Here is a 23,107-nt window from a genome sequence, read left to right on the forward strand (position 1 = left end):
TATTATAGGCTAATGACTTACCAACTATTGCCAAATTTAGGTCCCTTTCAGAGTCTTCTGACTCTGATATCTTGCCTTTAGCCAGAAATTCTTAGCCACCTTCCCTAAGATCCTCCTCAAAAATCAGTGTGTGAAATAAGAGACACACTGACAGGAAAATTAAGAAATGGATCCAGGTTCTGTGATATGTAATTTTGATGGCCTCCTTCTTCTGAAATGTCTTGGTAATTTACAAGAAATGCTTACTGATGACAACGTGGCTTCCCTTATCAACCTAGAACACTCTATAATTCACAAGAATTTCTTGAACTCACAGGAACCCATGAAAGTGAAGAACCCTGAAGCGCAAGTTTCATTAGTTTCAATGGTAAAAATTCCTGTGAGTGTGTTATAAGGAAGTGGTGTTAAAGCAAAAAAGAGCAACCACTGACAAAGCCAGCAAGAATAGTATAAAAAATGCATAGTGCAATCTCATTAAAACCTTTTCAATGAACAAGGAAGTTCCGTACAATCTGGCCTCACCTATTTCTTGAGCTTCTCATCCCACTCACTGCTCTTCTCCCACAAACCCCCACCCCCGTCCCACGCCACTTTCAGTGCACTCCTGTCACATCCATTTTCTTTCAACACATCAAACCGCACCCTTCCTCAGAGGCTTTTCCATAGGGCTATCTCCCTTGGGAAGGGAAGAGAAGATCATCATGGTGGGGCTCTGAGGTGGGATAACTTAGGTTTGAATATTGGCTTCACAACTTAATAGCTATGAACTGAAGATAAATTATTTCACTTTTCTATTTTTCAGCTTACTAATCTGGAAAATGGACAGCAGAAATACAGCTGTGGGGCTAGAACAGTGTCCAGCAAATAGTAAGCACTCAATAAATATTAGAGAAAGCTGTCATTATTATTATTATTTTATTTCACTCAGTTAAGATGTATTGTTACTCACTCAAGGAAGCCTTTTCTGACAATTCCCTATACCAGTCTAGGTGTAAACCAACCCCCCCCCTTTCTCATGGCACATTATACACTTCTCTTTGTAGAACGTGTCATAATTTTCATTAGACAGCAATCTGTATAATCACTTGTTTAACATGTGCCTTCCTGCTTCCTTATCCCCAACCAAACAATAAACTCCACAAAAGGATCTTATGTCCAATACACTGTCTGGCCTGTGGAAAGTGTTTAATAAGTATTTTTTAAATCACTAAACCTCCACATTTCACAGATGTTGAAACTGAGGTATAAAAATAATCAGTACACTTGGCAGTTCCTCAAAAACTAAACAGAGAATTACCATATGCCCCAGCAACTCCACTCAAAGGTATATATATCCAAGAGAATTAAAAATAGGTGTTCAATAAAAATCTTGCACACAAATATTTAACACAAATGTTTCTACAAAAAGTGAAAGTAACTCAAATGTCCAAGAACTGATGAATGGATAAAATATGGAATATCCATACAGCAGAATATTATTTAGCCATAAAGAAGAATGGCGTACTGATACATGCTACTACATGGATGAACCTTCAAAACATTACATTAACTGAAAGAAGCCAAACACAAAAGATTACACATTGTGTGACTCCACTGAAATGAAATGTCCAGAATAAACAAAATGGTACAGACAGAAAACAGATGACTGGATGTCAGGGTCTAGGGCGAGGCGGGAGTGGAGAGCGACTGCTTAATGGATATGGGATTTCTTTTGGGGGTGATGAAAATGCTCTGGAATTAGTCGTGATGGTTGCAGAACATTATGAATATACTAAAAGCCACTGAATTGTGTATTTTAAACTAGTTTAGATGGTGAATATGTTACATGAAATTTACATCAATTAAAAAATTAAGGAAAGAATCAGACTCAAAGTCAGATGCCCTGATTTCCAAACACGTCTAACTTCCATTACCCATAGTGCTTCTCTGATGTGACAAGCCCTAATGATTTCTTACAGGTGACTCTAGCCTCGGCATAACTGGTGAAGATAAAGGTCAGCCACAGTTATACTAGGCCAAGGTTATTAGGCCTTAGTTAATTTGGTGATAGAGAAGAAAAGTCATCTCCTGTCTTTGAGAATAAGCATTCTCAAGAAGGCGAGTGCCAACCTGGCCATTAACAAGCTCATTTTCTCCACAAAGGCCTGGTGCCATCACTTACGTTGAAAATAGCTATATGCCAGCTCTCGTGGTAGAAGGCAGCTTTTCATGAAGGTAAACAAAATGACTCTTAAATGTCTTCTAGATACACATTCTGAGCACAGTGTCAGAAGCATTTAACCACCCTTGAGTTTTGGGATAATTCTCCGTTTTTACCAATGAGAACTGGAGAGCTGTGATTCGAAGACAGGAAACTTTAAACATAAGGATTTTTTTAAGTATGCCAAGTATTAAAAACTATTCCTTACACAGCACCCTGAGCAAGTCAACAGTATTACCCAATTTAGGACTAAAGATAAAATAGTTTTCTTTGAAAAGTTTTCTTCCCCCTGACATACCAATTATAGACAAGTACAAAGAAATAAAAATCAGCTGTAACCCTATCACTCAGGAAGAATAACCACTCAGCATTTTTATAGATCTGGACACTTCCCTCCTTTTTTTGTAAATGGATAATTTTAAATAGAGAACTTAGTACATAATATTTTATATCTTAGTTTTTTCCCACTAACATTATTATAGCCATTTTCCAATGCTTTAAAATAATTCATTCCTTTTTAAATGGCTATATTACATTCCATCTTCCCCTATATTGGGCATTTGGGTTGTAGGATTATGCCAATGTGATGATTAACATCTTTATCTTAAAAAAAAAAAAAACTTTGCTCAAATTTCTGATTATTAAAAAGAAATGTAACATTTACTATCATCTGAATTCATCTAATCCCAGTCAAAGATCAGAACGATCTTACAGCCACCTCTGTCTGGCTCATCTCCTCCTTTTATCACAGTCTAACCCTGACTCTGCCTTGAAAACACATCCAAAATTCAACCATTTTCACTACCTCCTCAACTACTGTCCTGGGTCAAAACCACCATCATATCACATCTGGACTGTTTTAATAGTCTCCCGACCTCCCTGCTCCCACTTAGTCTCTTTTTAATGCCAGCAGTCAGGGCAGTCCTCCATGACTGTGTCATTCCTCTGCTCAAAACGCTCTCAGGGCTCTATCCTAGAATAAAAGCCAAAAGCCTCATAATGGCCTATCAGCCCTGCACAATCAGCTTCATGCAGCCCTTCACAAACTTCTCTGCTTCCTTTCAATCTATAACTTTATATTCATAGTTCGAAAACATTTTTTAAAATTTAAATTAATGATTATCAGTAATTTAATTCATATCTATATAATACTTTATTAATTACCAAAATAACTTGACAATTTATTTAATTTTGCATTTCAGGGAGATGTAATTATTTCACTATGAACTTGAGCTCTGATCCCTTAAGTGTGTATTTTAAACAAATAGTATCCTATAGTGTTTGTGCTAAATTTCCTATTTAGAACACTACACTGCTTTTCTGTTTCACTGCAGAGAAATGATGGGGGGTGGCATTCAATTTACTCTACTATGAGATACACAACTTTAAAGTCATGTGTTTTCAAAGCATTCTCCATAAACTCACTGTAGACTGCCTTAAAAATAAACACAACCTTGGAGTAAGCAAAGATTTTTTTAAGTAGCAATAATCATAAATGGGGGAAAATGACGAATTTGATGCCATTAAAATGAAAACTTTGGTTTATCAAAATCACTCAGAAAAAGGTAAGCACACATTGGGGAAAATAGCTGTAATACATACATCTAACAAAAGATTCACATCAGAATATTTAAAGAAGTCATAGAAAGTAATTAACAAACAGACAAAGTAACAAAATTTTTAAACGGGCAAGTGATCTGAATGGGCACTTCATAAAAAGAGATACCCAACGAAAGGCGTTTGACATCATTACCCACCAGGGAATTGCAAAGAAAAACAACAATGAGACGCCCGTACACATCCATGAGAAAGGCTAGAATTTAAAAAGACTGATGATGCAAGTGTGGACCAGGACTAGAGCGGCCACACAGAGCCAGGAAGTGTGGAGGCACACCTGCCCTGGAGAAGCTGGCAGCTGCCTTGGCAGTATCTACTAAAGCTAAAACTCTCATTCCTCACTTTATACCCAAAGAAATCAGTACATGTCTACCAAGACACATTTAGGAATGTTCTTTGTAGTTTTTTCACAATAGTGAAAACCAAACAAACCAAAAAACCCAACTGTCTATTATCAGAAGACGGAAATACTGCATAACAACAACAACAACAAAAAAAACGAAACAAACAAAATAAGCCAACGTAAAAACATACATATATATTTAATAACATGCACATATCTCAAAGACATACATTACATTAACTGAAGCAGATCTGCACTCACAAAAAGAATTCATGCCACATTTAAATGAGGTTTAAAAAATAGGCAAAACTAACTGATGGTTGACAAAAGTCAGGCTGGGTAGTCAGGTGAGATGGATACTGTCTAGGAAGGGGCACAAGGACGAACATTCTGGGTACTGGAAAATTTCTTTACCTTAATCTGGGTGGTTAGCAAAACAGACTTTTAAGGTAAATGTAGTTTACATACTCTACGTAGCAAATTGAAGCTATTATAATTAAATAAGGATGATGTGTTCCCACTGTAAAAGATGAGATGCAATCTAAGAACACTGTATATCTTTCCAAAAAATAAATAAACTAGATAAGCAACAAGAACAGAAAAAGATGAGATGTCCTGCTATACTGTGATTAATACACCCACCAAAGTTGACTTGGCCTCTTGCCTCAGATGGTACAATCCACAGGGCTTAAGGGCATATCCAGCTTCACAACACTATTTGACAGAATGTAAAAAATAACCATCTGACTTAGAGGTTTGTAATATTTTTAGAGCAGGGCTACATTTATTTCTCTCCGGATCTATTCAATTGCTTGCCTTTATGTAATGTTTACATAGTTATAATGTTATAGAAGTGTACTGGTTTACAATTTTGTGAATAAACCTATTGACAAAACACAAAACTATCTGTTACAGAATAGAAAAGAGTAACTATAAAGACAGTATAAAGTAATTAGGTATCTAATAAAAATTAGAGGGTAGAAGAGATAAAGGTGAACGACAGCATAAAGGAAGCAATTTCCTCACCTTACATAGTTTAAGTAGTTAACATATACTGCTTAAAGTCAATGGAATAGGAAATATCTATCAAAGAATAGCATTTAAGTTATATTATCTAATTTAAAACTATTTTTGAAAAGAACTTTTCTGCCTTTTTCAAACAAGTGGGGAAAGCCAACAGAGGAGGCACTATCTAACCCAAGATCCTAAAATCCATTAAAAAAACAAGTATTACACATCAGTTAAAGCTTTTAAAAGAAGCATCTGGCATAATTTTGCTAGAAATGAGTGGCAATGAGTTGCTGCCATTATCTCTGCTTGTCTGCTTCTAAAACCCCCATATATGAAAATAAATCATACTATTTTTCAGACACACCTTGCAGCATGTTGAATCACAACATCACAGATGTGCCTTAATGCTATCAATGATTAGTCCCAGTGAGACTACATGTATTACCTGAAGGTCTTTAAAGACTAAACAGGTACAAGTTTACCATTATCCCTAATATTAATAGAGAAGCTATATATAGTAAAAGAAATTTAGGTCCTAAACAAACTACATAAAAAACACAGACATAGAAAACAAACTGTGGTTACCAGGGAGGAAGGGGGGTGGGTGGGACAGATTAAGAGTTTGGGATTAAGAGATATACAATTTGTATATATAAAATAGATGATAACAAGGACCTACCGTATAGCACAGGGAACTATATTCAGTTTCTTGTAATGAGCCATAATGGAAAAGAAACTGAAAAATATATCTGTGTATATATGTGTGTATGTATAACCGAGTTACTTCGCTGTACACCTGAAACTAACATTGTTAAATCGACTACACTTCAATAAAAAATAAGAAAAAACAAAAACTAACCAACCGCCAGGATGAAAAGAAATAGATGAAAACTTACTTGGTCTTAACTGATAAGTAATTTAGATAGTTTTCATTAACCTCATGAAAGCATCACGGATAAATCTTGGAACAAAGAAAAACTCTCAAAGCATACAGCTACCTTCCTGACTTTGGAAGTGTAACTATATGAGGCCATTGTGTAGGGGAGCCCCACTGAGCCAAACGGCCTTGATGGCATCACAGCACAGATCAACCACCGCAGTTTGCAATGATGACGTATGCTTATGCAAACAAGAATACTGTATCTTCAGTTACTTATTCAAGGAATATGCCTATAATTCACCCATTGCTAAGGAATAAAAAGGTGAATACAATGAATCACTAATCTTAAGAATTTAAGAGCCTAAGAAGCACTGAGACCAGTAAATACATACTTTCAAGTGTAATGTTTCCAAAGTTAGAGCCACACATCCTGAATGAAATAAGCAAAAGATTCAGTCAACATAAACAGGGTACTTGGAGTGAAACCGCTTACAGCCTAAGAAAGAATACAGACAAGAATACAGGCAATTAGAAAAGTGTTTGGTGAAGGAAATATGGGAGAGCTGAGGAGCACACAGGATGTCTACCAAAATCAAAATGGAAATATAAACTGAGGTGTGAAGAATGACTAAGATGACGAGTAGGTTAAGGTAACTGAAGAATAATACAGAGAGTATTACTTGTAAGAAAATCAGGAGACAGTAGGAAAAAAGCAAGTAAAATCATACCAAATGCAAATAAAATGCACAACACTTTCAAGAAACCAAGTTCTACGTGGGTAGAATGGAGAATGTGAGAAAGGACAGGTGAAAGATGAAGTTGCACAGGTAAGCAATACAGGACAATGGAAGCTACTTGTGAAGAACTGGAAGCTGACGACACTGGGTACAAGGGAATCACATGGGAGCCAGCTGCAGATTCCCAGCCAAGAGAAGATGATGGTCTGGATCAGGTTAACAGCAGTATGAACAGAGACAAATGGATGGATTTAAGGGTAATTAGGATGCTAAATTTACAGAATTTGGTGCAAGCGTGACTCTAAGAAATGCAAGAGAAAAATGAATCAGGGATATCACCAAGGTTCCTAATTTAGGCATCTAGTGGTTCTTGGATACTAAGAAGCAAGAAGGAAGAGTAAGTTTGCTGGTGGTAGGGCAGAAGGAGGGCTGGACATAAGGATGCCAGAGGAATGTACACATGAAGATGCCTGAAAGGCAGTGGGACATATGGGTCTCAAGTTCGCGAACAGTGTTAATCTGGAGATATAAATTTGGGAATTTCCAATGTTTGCCTAGGGAGAGTGTACAAACTGCACAGAGTGAGAAGTAGTGTGCTGGACAGAACTTTGAGGACCACTTTCAGGAAGAGGTAGGAAAAAAAAGATGATTCTGTAAAGTCAATTAGAGTAGATCTGGAGTAGGCCTAGGGTGGTGGCCTTCGGAAGAGGTGGCTGGGGTGAAGGGGTTTTTCTCAAAATGAGGAGATCACAGAAACGAAAGCCTGTGGCAGGAGTTCTCAAACGCAAATATGCATCGGAACCTTACGAGGAGAGAGTATTTGTTCATACTGCTGGGCCCTGTTCCCAGAGTTTCTGATTCAGTAAGTCTCGAGCCAGGCCTGAGAGTGTGTATTCTTAACAAGTCCCTAGGTGATGCTGATGCTACTGGTCAGGGACTACACTTTGAGAACTAGAGGGCTAGGGGTAGGCACTGGAATCACGTTGGATGACAGCAAACCTTGGGAGAAAGGAAGAACAGTCTATGAGGTGTTAGCACTATGAATAATTAAGTGGGACAGACCAAGTCAAGGAGAGAAAATCACAGAGGACTGTGATGTAACTGAAGTGTAAGTATAACGGAAGTGGTGAGATAGTCTGAATACAGCATTTGGGACCGAGGGGAAAAATGACTTCACCTCCTGACCACAAGGTGCATGGGGGGTGGTGTGGGGGGGTGGGGAGCTAGCTTTAATCTGAGAGGGTTAAAGGGTACTATGTCTTCTGGGAAGAATAAGGTTTCAGTTTCAATTCAAGTTGCAAATGAGTTTAATTCAAAGTAACCAAGAAAGCATTCTTAAATCTATCAAATTGGAAATTAAAAAATAATCCATGATTGGGAAGGATTCAGTTTATTTCATACTAAGGGAAAAAAATTAAAGCATATTTCAGTTACGGATCTTAAGATTAAACATGAAAAAATTCCACATTCTCCCACTTAATTAACCTTTTAGATTCTAAAAGAAATAGATTATTTTTAAAAGAAAGAAAATGGAAGGTAAACAAAATTACCATACAATTATTTAAGGTGAAAAATCAAGCTCCCTCTTATCAATTCTCAAAACCCCAGCTGATATCCCTATTAAAATTCTCTTATAAATATTATCCACGTTTTCCATGCATGCACCAGTCTATGTATCCAAGGAGCAAGAAATCCCAAAGAGGATAAACAAAGAGAAATACATATATATAAAACAGTCAAAACTGCCTCAGGCCCAAGTCACAGCAAATCTTGAAAGCAGTAAACAGGGGACAACACTATGATTACAGCTGACTTATGAGAAACAGTGGAGGCAAGAAGGCAGTAGTTATGACAGATTTAAAGCAAAAAAACTATTAGACAAAAGGCCAAAGAGCATATACGTTTGCAGAAATCGCCATATTGCATTACAAAAAGGTCTCAACGGTTTATATTCCCCATTGCACTACATTCTGACTTACATTAGATCCTACCAAGTTATTTTATGCTTTTATTATTTTTAACTTAATGAGGTGGCATTCATTTGTAACATTGTAAGTTTCATTGCTAACAAATTTTTTAACCCTTATCAATCTGAAATGCAAAAAAATTTTTTAAAAACTTGGAATATCTAATTGCGATTCACATTTACTTAAGTAGGTATGGTAACTAATATTCATGACCTTTTAAGTTTATTTTACTGCTTGTTTATCCTTTCCATGGGGTTATCTTCTTCCTACCGATTTATAAGAGCCCTTATATTAGCCATATTTGTTTTGTGTGTTCGAAATATGTTCTCCATTTCCCCCAAATAAAATTTCATAAAACAACATCCTTCTAACTACATCTTACTGCCCAAATGCCTCCCCACTCTATACTATCTTCCTTGATATGACCAAAGTTATTCCTAAAATGCAAACCTCATTACCACAGTCTTAACAACCTTCTATGACTAAACTCATCATAAACTGTCAAACTTTTCTCATCTTCATCTCTAATAATCTGATACTTTGTGCTCCAGCTCCCACAGAATACGTAACAGACATTCATGGCCTGTTAAAAAAATACTGGCATCCTTTCTTTAATATTACCCTCCACTCCCTCAACCTAAATTTTTACCCCTTGATTTTACTCCCTAAGAAAGTCTCCCCAAATTCTTCAGGTAGAGTAATTTGCTTCTTTCTAACTGTACTTTATACATATCTCTCTATATAAAACAAACTATGCATTTTATTTATTTATGAATCTCTTGGGGAAAGGAAATAAATCTTAAAATTTTTGTTCTCCTTTGTATATGTGCTCATAAGTAGGCTCCCAGTAAGTGTTCGTGGAATTAATGAAAAGATACAGTGACCTATACTGATGTAATGTCCTGATGAAAGAATGCAAGGAATCAAAGCATCATGGGACAAGATAAAGACAAGTGGAAGGATCCTGGTACTCTAAGATGATACATGGTTTATTTCTGCTAGCTTAAAATAATAATGGAAATAAGATTTACTGAAAGACAGAAACAGTATTAACACAGAGCTGGCAACAACAGTGAGTACGTGTTAGTAATCCACAGTAGGCTGAGATTAATAAAGTAGAAGCAGTGGCTTCATAACTGTGCTGGTTAAGTCCATTTACGGCTTCATCTGGTTAAGAAATTTGCTTATTAAAGTCCATTTTTTAAAAAAAAAAGCTGTTTTTACTTTTATTACCTTCAAATCCTAGTACTTAAACACAGGCATACTTTTCTATACAGGTAACTATCCAGGACTAATTATACAACTTGTTTGTGGATCATTCAGGCCCTCAATCTGTTTATTCTCCTAGACTGAAGTCAAGTGGGTAGCATGAGGTTGTGAAAACAACACTGACTCAGGAATTAAGCAACCTGGGGTTCTACCCCATGTACAAGAGGTAACCACTTGTTTCTCTGAGTTCCTTTCTCCTCTTCAAAAGAGAACCTTTCAAGGTGAGTCGTTAGCCAACAGCCTCCAGTTGCACAGCTTTGCAACCTGTGGCAGTGTTCTAGCTGAGGCCACATTCCCCCTGGTTAGTTCTCAGGGAGAGACGGAGCCATGGCATGGGTCCCAGGGCCTGCCATTTCCACTCATCGAGGCAGTCCTATATCCTGGAGTTCCCCACAGGGCTGCCCGACTCTCTCAACCACTATGCAGTCTGAGTCTCTTCCCACTGCATCCTCCTCCCCCTTCTCGCCTTTAACAGGTGTCAGAACTGCATCATGGTCTGTCTACTGCTCCTCCTCTGCTTTAACCTACACAGATACTGTCCCAGAATAAATCTACTCCCCTTTAATTCTGTCCTGGCACCTGCTTCCCTGACACGGTGACATATCCTACTCTCCAATTCCAAGGTTTACTGAAATCTAGCTGTCATGCCTTGCCAAGTTTACCAGAATAGTGACTGGGAATTTAACCAGGTTACAAATGGGCTTGTGTACAACAAAGGATAGTGGATTAGAAAGTATCTTCAGACTTTAAAAATTTCACCTCCTCTGTGGTCTTGAGCAAAACTTAATCTGGTTTAACCAACTAATGAATATTCAACATGCAGAATCTATCAAAAGTACTTACATAACTGTGTTGTCATCCACTAAGATATCACAACCATGAGCAGGACACGAAATAGTCTGAAAAAGATCGAAATTTAAACTATGTCTTCATTCAACAGGTATTTACTGAATGTTTACCATTGCCAGGCACCTTGCTAGGTTCTTAACATTTACATGACCTTAATTGTTCTCTTTCTATTAAAGGAAATGTGTGTGTGTTTATCACCATAAGGTAACTAAAATTCTAACCCAAATAATTGTTTTTTCAATACAAAACTTGAAAGGCAAAAAGCAAGAGATATGACAAAAATTCTCAACAAGTTTAGCCAGATAAATACAAATGTTAATGCCTGCTGAGAAAACATTACCTGGATTGGATCATTAAATGAAATGCCACGTTATAAACAGAAAAAAGCCTCAATTATCTTTCAGTTGTTTTAATCTAGAAAAAAGTTCCCCATGCAATTCACAACCCAGAATGCTTCACCTGTTCATATTTTGTAGGGTCTAAACACTGTAGGAAATTCAACGAAACTCAAGAACAAATTGGCATCTTTTACCTGTCCCATGCCTTCTTCCATTATTTTAGTAGTTAAATATTCACTCCAGCACTGCATACAAAACTTATGTCCACATTCAAGGCCAGTGAAGTACTGTAACAAAAATGATACGTGGACTTTAAAAGATATTATCAGAAAAATCACCATAGACAGTGACTCAATAAGGCTCTATTAGGTCACGTTTCCTGTAGTGGCTAAAACGTCCAATCTGACGAGACTAGTTGGGCTCCTAAAATGAAATTCTAGGTGGTAAAATCTATACATGCAAATAAACTGAATACAAAACACCTAATTAATGAGAAATGCATCTACAGTAGATATTCATAATTTCTAGGAAAGGGAGACAAGTTTGTGCCAATAAGCATATGAAAAGATGCTGGATATCCTTAGTCATCAGGGACACGTAAATCAAAGCCACAATGAGACATCACTTCACACCCACTAGGACAGCTATAATCAAAAAGACAAGTGTTGACATGGATGTGGAGAAATTCAAACCTTCACACACTGCTGGTGGGAATGTAAAGTGGTACAGGAACTTTGGAAAACACTCTGGCGGTTTCTCAAAACTTAAATATAGATTTATTACCGTACGAGTTAGCAACTCCACTCCTAGGTACACATATCCAAAAGAAATAAAAATACACATCTCACACAAAAGCTTGTACACAAATGTTCATAGCAGCATTACCAGAATAATCCAAAAATGGAAACAATCCAAATATCCACCAACTGACAAATAAAATGTGGAATACCATATAATGGGGTTTCATAAAAAGGCATGAAGCACTGATACGTACAATTTGGACAAACCTTGAGAACATCATGCTAAGTGAAAGAGGCCAGTCACAAGAGACCACATATTGCTTGATTCTACTTATGTGAAAGGTCCATAACAGGCAAATTCATAGAGAAAGAAAGAAAGATTCACGGTTGCCTAGGGATGGGAAGCCTAGAGGGGCAGTGGGAAGTGACCGTAAGAGGATACAGGTTTCTTTTTAGGGGTATGAAACGTTATAAAATTAACTGTGGTAATGGCTGCACAACTCTGTGACTATATTAAAGGCCACTTTAAGTAGGTGAATTGTATGGTATGTAAATTATATCAGAAAAGCTGTTATAAAAAAAGTCACACTAATACAGCATATTTCATGGAGCTGATGGAACACAGCTAATCTAGAAAATAAAATCTTACGGAAACCAAAATATTTACTCAAATAGCAAAGACTAATAGTAACATTTTGGTCTAATCATATAATACTTATATAATTTTGAAATACTATCAATTTGAAAATGTTAAATGTAGTATACTATATTCTATAATGGGATACTAAAAGCAAGTACTTTAAATAATGTTAAGAGTCTAAAGGACTGTAGTATCAAAAGACAAATAATGATTACCATATTTTAATTTAAGAATATTTTATAATATTTACTACCAAATTATTTTAAAGTGAGTAAGTAACAGAGAATCATGGTTAAGAACAATTATTTAACAATATGAGTTTATGTTGAAAAATGTCTCCCTCATCCCCTGTTCTCTACCCAGAAGTAATCACTATTTCCAGTATCTCACATATTAACATTCTTCCAAAGATGTTGTAATGTACACAGGTACACACACATGGTAAAAGTACCACAAATTCTCTTCTGCATCTTGGCTTTCTTTATTATTACTATTATTATCTTTGTGATCATATGAATGTGTGTCAGGACAGATTTGTAAAAGTGAAATTATAATAGTATATATTTACAGTTTGATCATTACAAAGCTTTGTTCAAAGAGGTTGTAGCAATTTGTATCATTCAAGAGAACCTAGATTCTCAACACCCATCTCAACACAGTATATTACCAAACTTTGATTTTTATCAACCTAACAGGTGAAAATAAACTAACTCCCATTAGTTTTTTTTCTTTTGTTTCCGTTTTTAAATTTTTTTCTTTTTTAAAAATTATTTTATAGGTGGGGAGGTAATTTTAGGCTTCTTTATTTAAACAGAGATACTGGGGATTGAACCCAGGACCTTGTGCTTGCTAGGCATGCACTCTACCACTGAGCTATACCCTCCCTCTCCCGTTAGTTTTGATTTTAATTTTTTTATGAATGAAATTTATTTAAACATTTGAAAAAAAGATTTAAAGCTGTAGTTTTTTGCATGTGTGCAGTCTCTTCACCTTTTTTGCCCATTTTTCCTCTGAGTTTTTTTTCCTCAGTGATTTACCGGGGATTTTTACTTATTTAGAAAATCGGCTGTTTGTAAGTGTGGAAAATATTTTCTCTCAGTTTCAATGTTCACATCATTTTACAGCTGTGTAGAAGCTTGTATTTTTATGTAGCAAATGTATTAGTTCTGAAACGTATGGCTTCTTAGTTAGCTTTGATATAAGGAGTTAGGTAGGAGTCTGTTTGCAACCTAGATAGCTACCAAGTTGTTCCAACATCATTTATTAAATAATCCACCTTGTTTGAAATGACTTCTCTGTTATATACTTAATTCTCTTCATGCATACTTGACTCTATCCTGTTTCACTGCACTGCCTGTTGCTGAATTTGATAGGACTAACTCCCTCCCCACCCTCAAGTCTGTTCTCTTTTTTCTTTATTTTTATTCTTTATTTCAAAATACTTGTCATCCATTTATCTCCCCGTTTCTTCATACGGATCTTTCATATTCCTTGCCAAGTTTACTCTTAGATCTTTTATTTATCTTGTGACTCTTACAAGTGATATTTCAAATTCTGTAACATTTTCTAATTAGCTGTCATTTAAAATAGCTAATTTCTGATGTCACTTATGATATTAGATGCAAATAGTTAATTACTGTATTACAACATTATCAACTATTTTTAAAATGCCTGAAGAGTAGCCATGGAATAAAATGTATCATTTCTAAGACTGGTTTTACAGACTAAATGACATGAAAAATACCAAGTTTAAAATGCGGTGCTATTCAGAGATTGACAATGGTTCTAACTCATTCACAAAATGAGTGAAATTAAATAACTAGAAAATCAACATTCTTTTTTTCTTTTTTTCGCCCAGGACCTCCTGGCATGCTAAGCGTGCGCTCTACCACTGAACTATGCCCCAAACCCCTGGAAATCAATGTTCTCGTCCATTAAAAAAAAAAAGGATCTGGGGGAACAAATGAAAGAATCTACTCATTATCTCCCAGCAGTGACAACAGATCTGGCACTAACCTATTGCCAGATTACTAATGGAGAGTATTTGATTTTCAAGGCCTTAATGGGAAGGAGCATTCTGCAAAGGACAAATATAGTAGAGGAATATACCAGCAATTCTAAAATGTTTTATTCATAACTTAAAAACACATACACATCCTAATGTGCTTTATTATTTTTTCAAATAAGAATCCTTAAGACTGAGAGAGTAAAGGTCACAATAGTCACTAAGTGATCACATCTCTATTTGGCCAGCGCTCCACTGTAAGATAAAAAGACAAAAACAAAGCTTTTTTTTCCTTCTAATAACTTTTCTATTTAAACAGGTAACAAGACTAAACAAGATAAATCAGGTAAATTACACACGCATGTCCAAAGATAAAGCAACACTAAACCATAGTACACATATATTCACTGTGCTCAAGAATTCTGTCATCATGGATGTATCAGGGTATTTTTCCTGCCTGTCTTATTTCCCTCTCCTCCGTCCTCCTGACATCTTTGTCCCCTTACTGGCTTGTGCTGCCCTGCTTGGCTCCTGGGCCTTTCCGTGACTCTGAGGATCATATTATTCATCACATTTATCTCTGTTTATATCATAAATATATTTGACCAAGAGTACACTAAAAATATACAAAATACTATCTACAACAGAAATTAATGGTTTCAAGAAAAAGAACTGAAAGGGCAATACACACTCTCAAAGGTTTCATTTATCTGCGCCATTTCACACACATAGGAACTAATGTCAAACAGCAATAAAAACAGTAAGAATTATCTGTCCTCCAACAGAAGCTGCCCAAATAATCTCTAAAGTTGAAGCCATTTTGTTTATAAAACTGAGGAAATATAATCATGGCACTAGTTCCCTCACCTGTAAAATGGAATGAATTAATAAAAAGGAAGACAGGGTAGGACTTAGATCAGATGTTTTCAGTGTTCCCAGGAGCACAAAGACTCAAGGTGCCCCCGGGGAGGGGAATCAGAGGGTGGACTACCCTCACGATCTTCAGCTTTGCCTCTATCTACGTAACATACCTCATTCTTAGAAAATAGACTTATTTCATAAAAATGAGACAGGGTAGCCCAAGTTATATCTCCTAGTAGAATGAGAGTTTAGTACAGCTAGATGGAATGCTTTGTTTCAAACGAACATTATAATAAAGTGAGTAACTGTTGCCAGGGCTAAGAAACCCCTGAACTCGTCACAACACAAGGAGGTGAGGGTGGTGGCATGGGGGAGGAATCTGTGAATTTAAACAGTGTTCCAAAGACTCAGGAAATTGTTTTTAAAGAATCGACCACTCAAAACCATTAACTCCAAAGTATTATAATTGAAGATATCAGAAGCATTTATTTAAAAACCTGTTTTCATGTGGCACGTATAAGCCAAGCTCCTTAATAAAGGATAACGGTGTCAAAGATACACAATCATGAAAGGAAGTATCAGTGTTGGAAGAGAATAGTGGAAATCGAAACATGGGAGTTATACAACATAAGTAAAGAAATCATTCATTCAGTTAACAAAGTTTCAATGAAGAATGTGAAGTGACATTTACTGGCAAACAGTAAGGTTAAAATTCTTCTTCTTTATTAGTCTAAAAAACTATGAGAAAAGAAGTCCAAGTTTAGTGATTAATTTTTCCTAATGTTTGACACAGTTTCCATAACACTTTAACTTACTTTCCAACCCACGCTGCTGTTGGCTTTCTTTCCTGTCACTTTCATAGCCAAACTTCCTTTAAAAGAGTAATTTGTTTACATTTATTGCCTCCACTTCCTTTCCCACCTTCAAGTCAATGATCCCAGCCAGTTTGGTTTCCCATTTTATTTCCAAGATCATCAGTAAATTTCTTGTTAATTCCAAACTCACTTTCCAATTCTTTTCCCTGAAGCTAGCACTGTTTCCCATTTTTGAAGCTGCATTCTCTTCCTTTGGCTTCTGTAATGCTACATTTTCCTGATTCACCTGACTACCACACCTTCAGAGGTTAATTAAAATGTAAATTTCTGTGAGAAGTCCTCTCTGATCCAAAACTGGGTTAGGTGTCTCTCCAACATTTTCCCACAGTATCATGGCCTATATCAAAACACTTACCATTTTTTTCCTGAATATTTCATTTTACTTATCTGCCCAGCTAATCTGTAAATTATCTAAGGCAGATATTATGCCTTTATTCTCCATTGTTTGTAACATTTAGAATAGTTCCTGGTGTGTTGAATGAATGAATGAACAGTAGGTTCTCCATTATCAGTTACAAACTGCAAGCACTCGAATTACATTTAAGATGATGTAAACTGAGGAGGAGCTGCTCACAATAAAGCAGGAGAAGGAATGCCCAAGAATAGGGTTAACTTGCATAATTTGGGACTAATTATTTGAGCCTTAGTATTCCCTCACAGAAACATTTATAAACTGTAAATACGACACAAATGTCAATGGCAAAGAGAGTCTGTTAAAGAAAGATAATAAAATAGTCAAAACATGAAATAAATATATTTTTAATAGAAGTGCAGATTGTCCTTCTTAAATACTTAAGTTAGGGTTGTGATTTAAGGAGAGGGAAATGGTACAATTCTCAGGCTGATAGAGATTTGAAAGAATATCTTCTTCAACTCATCTGAAAGATTAAAAAAACTGAGATCCAGTGAGATTACATGATTTACTATCCAGAACCAAGCAGGTAGTTTTAGAACTGTGATCAAAACTTGAGAATCTGAAAATTCAATTCAGCATTTTACTTACTAACTAAATTATTTTAACTCTGATTCTCCATTTCTCTAAGAGAATGTAACTAACTTTCTTTTAACACCTCTCTTCAAAGGACTTGCACATGTGAACATATTAGTTCCTTTCAAATGGGTTTAGAGGTACACATGTTAAACTCAAAGATAAACAGTGAAAAACCTTCAGTATGTTAAAATATATAATACTGGCGACAAAGACCTGGTATATAGTAATTACCAGAAAAAGCTGCTTAACTATTAAAGCAGAGAATATAACAAGACAGTAATAATGGTAGAATTAAATTATTTCTTAGATATCTTGAAGCACCTTAAGAGGCGAGTTGCAAGTAACTAAAGACATTTCTGCAACAAATATAATTTTCCCATAGTTACTAATAAAGTGCCTTCAGGGGAAGATGTTTATTTACGCCTAAAATTTCTTTACTAGACATGCCAAAGTAAATCACCTAAATTCAACAGGTTTTCAGAGGGATACCTGTACTTAAGAATTTCTGTTAGAATGAATCTGTAAATGTGAAAATCTTTTGTTACGAAGCATCCTGAAAGCTCTCTAGTGAAATAGTTACTGCTTTAAAAAGCAAACAAGGGAGGAGTGAGAGAGAACAAGCTCTTACTCCTTCTCTTCTTTCCTTCTCCTTAATATATTGACTGGTTACTTTCTACAATCCTAGACTCCCAGATCTTCCTTTGTTTAAATAATGAAAAGTTGATTTACCCTCTGAAATAGTCAGTTCTAGCCTTAAACTACCAGATACTCACCGAGTTAGGGTAGTTCAAGTAGCAGATCTGACAAGGCATATCCTGTGCTGATGACCTTGTATTCATCTGGCGTGTTCGAGACTTTTTACTTGGATTAATTACATGACACTCAGCAAAGAGCTTCTCCAGGTTTCCATCAAAGTACCTGCATTATTTAAACAGAAAGGATGAGAGCCCGGCAATAGCACACTCTTAGAGCTCTCCAAAAGCCTGATTTTCCATAGGGAAAAGCAATGAAGTGAATTAAACCAAGATCATAACCTTTTTTGCTCAGAGGAAATGAATTGCATGGCTACAAACTGTAGCAAATAGGAGTATACATGTACAAAGAGAGATTGAATTTCTGTTGCTATTTTGATACTTCTTATTTTGTTTTTAATCCTGTAAAGTTAAGCTATTTGTAGTATTAACAGTACTATAACCCAAACCTAAGGATGAAACCTGTACTATCTCTAGTGATACCTTATGAAGAGTAACGGTATATTAAAAGGCTAGACTACATTTTATACAAATGAATTCATTTTATTAATAATTTTAGTTATACCAGTTTAAATATATTAGCAACTAAATCACCTACAAAGCATATCTTATCCCACAAATCATTTTAAAAATGAAACGATTACATGTGTCTCATTTTACAAAAGACTCGCTTTCCAAATACTCTTTTGAAATACTTTTTAATTTACCAAGAAAGGGAAGAAAGATGAAACAAAAGTGTATCTTGAAAAGCTTTTCTATCAAATAGTCCATATATTAACTTTTTCATAAAATGTGTATCTAAATATACAGAAGTAGTTCACTATCTAAAATATCACCAGCATGGTATGGCAACTACTATCCACAGAGTTTCAACTGAACTATAAACTTTTTGACAAAGATAGAGGTAAACACTTAGCACAATCCACTAATCCAGTTAAGACATGGTCTTTGACCTCCCGAAATATCTTAATATTCTAAAGAGAAAAACAGTAAGATTAAAAAAAAAACTTTCAATTTTTGCATCACTATAATCAGCAAAAAATATTAATGTGGAATCTGGTCTATGTACTTTTTAGCTTGTAAAGTTCAGATTTAAATAACTACAATGTTCTCTATATATGAACAGGAGGTTCTCAAGCTAAAAAATAACTGATACTCAAAAGAGATTTCCAATATCTGTAATGAAGGTCTTGTTCAGGCTTTGTGTCATTTATGGTATCTCCAGAAAAAATCACTCAAATGAGAACAAATCACATCATTCTCCTAAAACAAATAAATATCTTTTTATAAATACTTTTACTACAATAATGTTTCAATGAAATGATCAAATTATCAATCAAAACGTCAACACATTATAAAAGGGGGGTTCATATGAAGTTGTCCCTGATGATTCAGCTTATCAAAGACACAGAGCAGAAAAATCAAATGCTTTTCTACAAATGTTATCTCTGAAAAAACCTAAGGTGCAAGTTTTATCTAAAAAGTAGAAAGTGTATATAAAACTAACACTAAATATGAATACAAAAACCAATTAAAAAACCTTGTTTTTATAAAAAATATTCATGCTTACAAGAAAAAACAAACTCTTGTCACCTAAAACTTGATTACACAAAATTAGTAAATGCTAATACTTTGGTGAACATTCTATTCAACATTCTATGCAAACATAGCCAAACAGACATGTGCTTATTTCATACAAATAATTTCACACTCCAGGCTTATTACCTGCTTTCTTTACTGAACAATATGTAACAACATCTCTGTCAACGAGCATGGGTCTACATTATTTCTACTGTTGCATAGTATTCCACTGTAGGTATATAGCATAATTTACTTAAATAACCTGATACTGTAAGACACAGATGTTCTGCATACAAACAATCCTAGATTAAAATCTTGGCCTACGTGATGAGAGAAAAACACCTAGACTTAAGTTGCATTTCTTATTAGTCAAGCTGCAAGTATTTTTCTGTGAAGGTCTTGCTATTATTTTACAAGTTCAGAATGGAAACAGGAAGATTAACCCTTTGTCTTTCAGACTGCTTTCTTCCCCCAGCTTTCCAATCTTGTTTAATGGTGTTTAACTGCCACTTTTAATTTTTAGGTAGGCAGACTTACCATGCAACCCTGTTGTGATTTATGGATTTCATATCAAGAAAAGATCTCTATTCAAATTCACTCATGATTTAGGTCTTTAAACTGTTTCCATTAAAACTACTGATTCACATGTAAATTAGGTTTACGTAGGAAGGAGGAAAACAGGGATTCCATTCCGTTTTAAGCTGAACGGCTAACCATTTACTGAAGGGTGTTTCAACTACCTGAACCGCTTCTTCCCACCTTGAGGTCTCACCTCAAACCTCATTTCCTCAATTAAGTCTTCTTTGACAGTTTCTCCCACTCAAATTAGGTAAGATTCGCTTACATTACATTCTCACAGAACTTTGTACTCCTGCACAACACATCACATTACTAACTCTGTAATCATTATTATTTTGTTTTCTCTGCTAAAATGTAAACCTCATGAAGACTATTTTATTTCCACAGCAGCCCTAGTACCTAGAAGAATCTTATAAGCATTCAATTTCTTTTTAAAGAATAATTGACAAAGAGTAACCTCTTAATGATAATTGACAGTGATAAATCTGAATTTCTTTAGTTTATTTAGGAATATTTCTTAAAGACAGCAATATACTGGAGTTTATAGTTTTTAGTTCATTCTAGAAACCAAAGAACTTTCAAATACAGACCAGGAGGACAGAATGGAGAGTTTAAGAATCCACTCATACTGCTGGGCAGAGCAAGCATAGGGATCTTTTTCACTTGTTAAATTCCATTTTAAAAGAAATACAACACTTAAAATTTTGTTTTGATTTTATTTATTACATGGTCTGTTCACCAATGACTCTTATATGGTTATCTGGAAGATAGTGAAGTCAATTTATTTCTACTAAACATAAATTAAACTTAGTACTTAAACTGTTTCTTATTTTGCCAACTTTAAATAATACATTGTCTTTATATGACCCTACATTTAACTCTATAGCTTTGGCTGGAACTTCCTAGAGCTTTTCCCAGTTGATTATCATTTTATATAATTTTTTTCACAAATGACACTGTTTTTACATTATTTAGCTTTCTTTTCAAGAACAGTAAAAACTGCTTTCTATTTCCTAAGATTGATAACCCTGATTACTTAGACATAATTAAAATGTTTAAATGTATTCAAATGCTCCTTTGGCCAAAAACCTACCCACTCGACCCCAAATATTCTCAATACTGACAGCATCCATTTTCTTCCAGTATCCGTTGTTACTGAAGTCTGCAGTCAAAATAATTCACATTTTATGATTCACATCATTTTTAACTAAAATAATTGTAATGTTTCTTCATTTTTGAAGTTTATTTCTATAGGGTTTGAGCATTTAACTTTCTCTTTTGAAATGCCATTTAAGTAGTGATTACTTTAAAATCTTCTTAGTTATTAAGACCTGCTTGATTTGCACTTAGTCTTTGTCCATTTGTCCTCCGTGTCTACCATCTGCTAACTCCTCCTTTGTCCTTTTCCTCTCTTATACCTCTCTGTTTTCCATAGTATCTGCTCTATTTAGCTGTTGCCAATGTGGTTTTAAGTTCTAAGGGATTTTTCTTATTCTGTCAGCTTCCTTTTCGTATCGTTCTGTTGTTTTATCAGTTCATCTCTGAAACCTTATAGAGTCTATGTTTAATGTTCTTAAAAGAATAATGAAGGTTTTTTTTTCCCCTGCCTATTTTGACAGTTTTATTATGGACTACTATGCTCAAGAATATAGGTGGATTCTTAACTCCCTATACTTTGTATACCTGGTCACTACATATTAGAAAGTTCCTTCAGTTTGCTGGCTTTTATGTACATCCTTGCCTGTGAAAAACAGACCAAAATGTGGTCCATATTCTCTGGCTTGATGATCATTACTTCCGTTTACTAAGTTCTTCTACCCTGAAACCCCGGAAACTTCAACAACCATACACTATCCAAAATACTCTAATTTATTTAGCCATGTTCATGCCCTTCTGCTGAGGAGAAAGAAGTGCCAAAGCTTTTACTGCTTTCTCAAAAGAGACCATAGCCCCCAAATGACAAAAACCAATACTATTTTTTAAAACTACGTTTTACTTCAAAGAAAACAAAGACAGTGGCTTCCGTGCCCTCTGTCCAAATATGCGCATGCAGGGAAGTCCACACCCTCAGCTCTGCTCAACTGTCTTTTCCTCCTGCTACATATGAGCAGCACAACTCAGTGACTAAGATGAAATAAACTACTTGTGACCTATGCAATAGTGGGTCTGATTTCAACTAAAGAGAAAAAATGGTTTCTTCTAGTACATGAAAAGAAATACCCTTCTATTATTTTGATAAAATCAATATAGTTTCAATACATTTAATGGACCTCGTCAGGTTGTTAATGTTGAGAATCTCTAAAGTATGCTGAAAATCTCGCTATGCTAAAACTAAGAATAAGCAATCAAAATATGAGAGTACATAATTCAGATCACTTTTACATACAGCTCTGTTGCAGATGAACCAACTATATGTGGGGACTGTGCCAGTTAGTGCCGATGTTAATCAACTGCTTTGAAGGAAAGAGATGGACGGCCTGCAATATGACATACTAAGTATGCAAGAGGTAGGAGGAGAATGCCAGGGAAGTATTCAAAATAGCCACCAACTTCGAGAAGTCAAAAGGACTTAATAGTAAATGTGGTAAGATTCAGGGAACAAGGAGATCCAGGGCGCATCATACAAGATGCAGAGAATTGTACCTGATGTCGGTGAGCACAACTCTAGAATGAAATATGACTGACCCTCTATGAATCTGTGCAAAGCTACAGGTTTTGAGAAAATTGGGGCCTGAACAGTCAAGAGCATTCCAATGGAGTGTAGAGTACAGACGAGCAGAATGGAATGAAAGTACGGAAGGTTTTCGAAAGTCAGATAATATAACTTTGTTAAGTAGGAACCACCACAAAGGTAGCAGAGGTTGGTAAAGTA

The 23,107-nt window shown here is 35.5% G+C and overlaps 1 protein-coding gene across 1 annotated transcript in view; it reads right to left on the reverse strand.

Moving 5' to 3' along the window:
- Positions 1 to 23,107, reverse strand: part of ARIH1 (ariadne RBR E3 ubiquitin protein ligase 1) — a 90,245-nt gene that overhangs the window by 25,798 nt on the left and 41,340 nt on the right. Inside the window, exons 3-5 of the mRNA XM_045516897.2 lie at positions 18,097 to 18,241; positions 11,406 to 11,498; positions 10,868 to 10,923 (exon numbers count right to left, since the gene is read on the reverse strand). Of these exons, the coding sequence (XP_045372853.2) occupies positions 10,868 to 10,923; positions 11,406 to 11,498; positions 18,097 to 18,241 (294 nt within the window). The remainder of the gene's footprint in view (positions 1 to 10,867; positions 10,924 to 11,405; positions 11,499 to 18,096; positions 18,242 to 23,107) is intronic.

The sequence above is a fragment of the Camelus bactrianus genome, chromosome 27 (assembly GCF_048773025.1).
Source record: "Camelus bactrianus isolate YW-2024 breed Bactrian camel chromosome 27, ASM4877302v1, whole genome shotgun sequence".
Lineage (NCBI taxonomy): Eukaryota > Metazoa > Chordata > Mammalia > Artiodactyla > Camelidae > Camelus > Camelus bactrianus.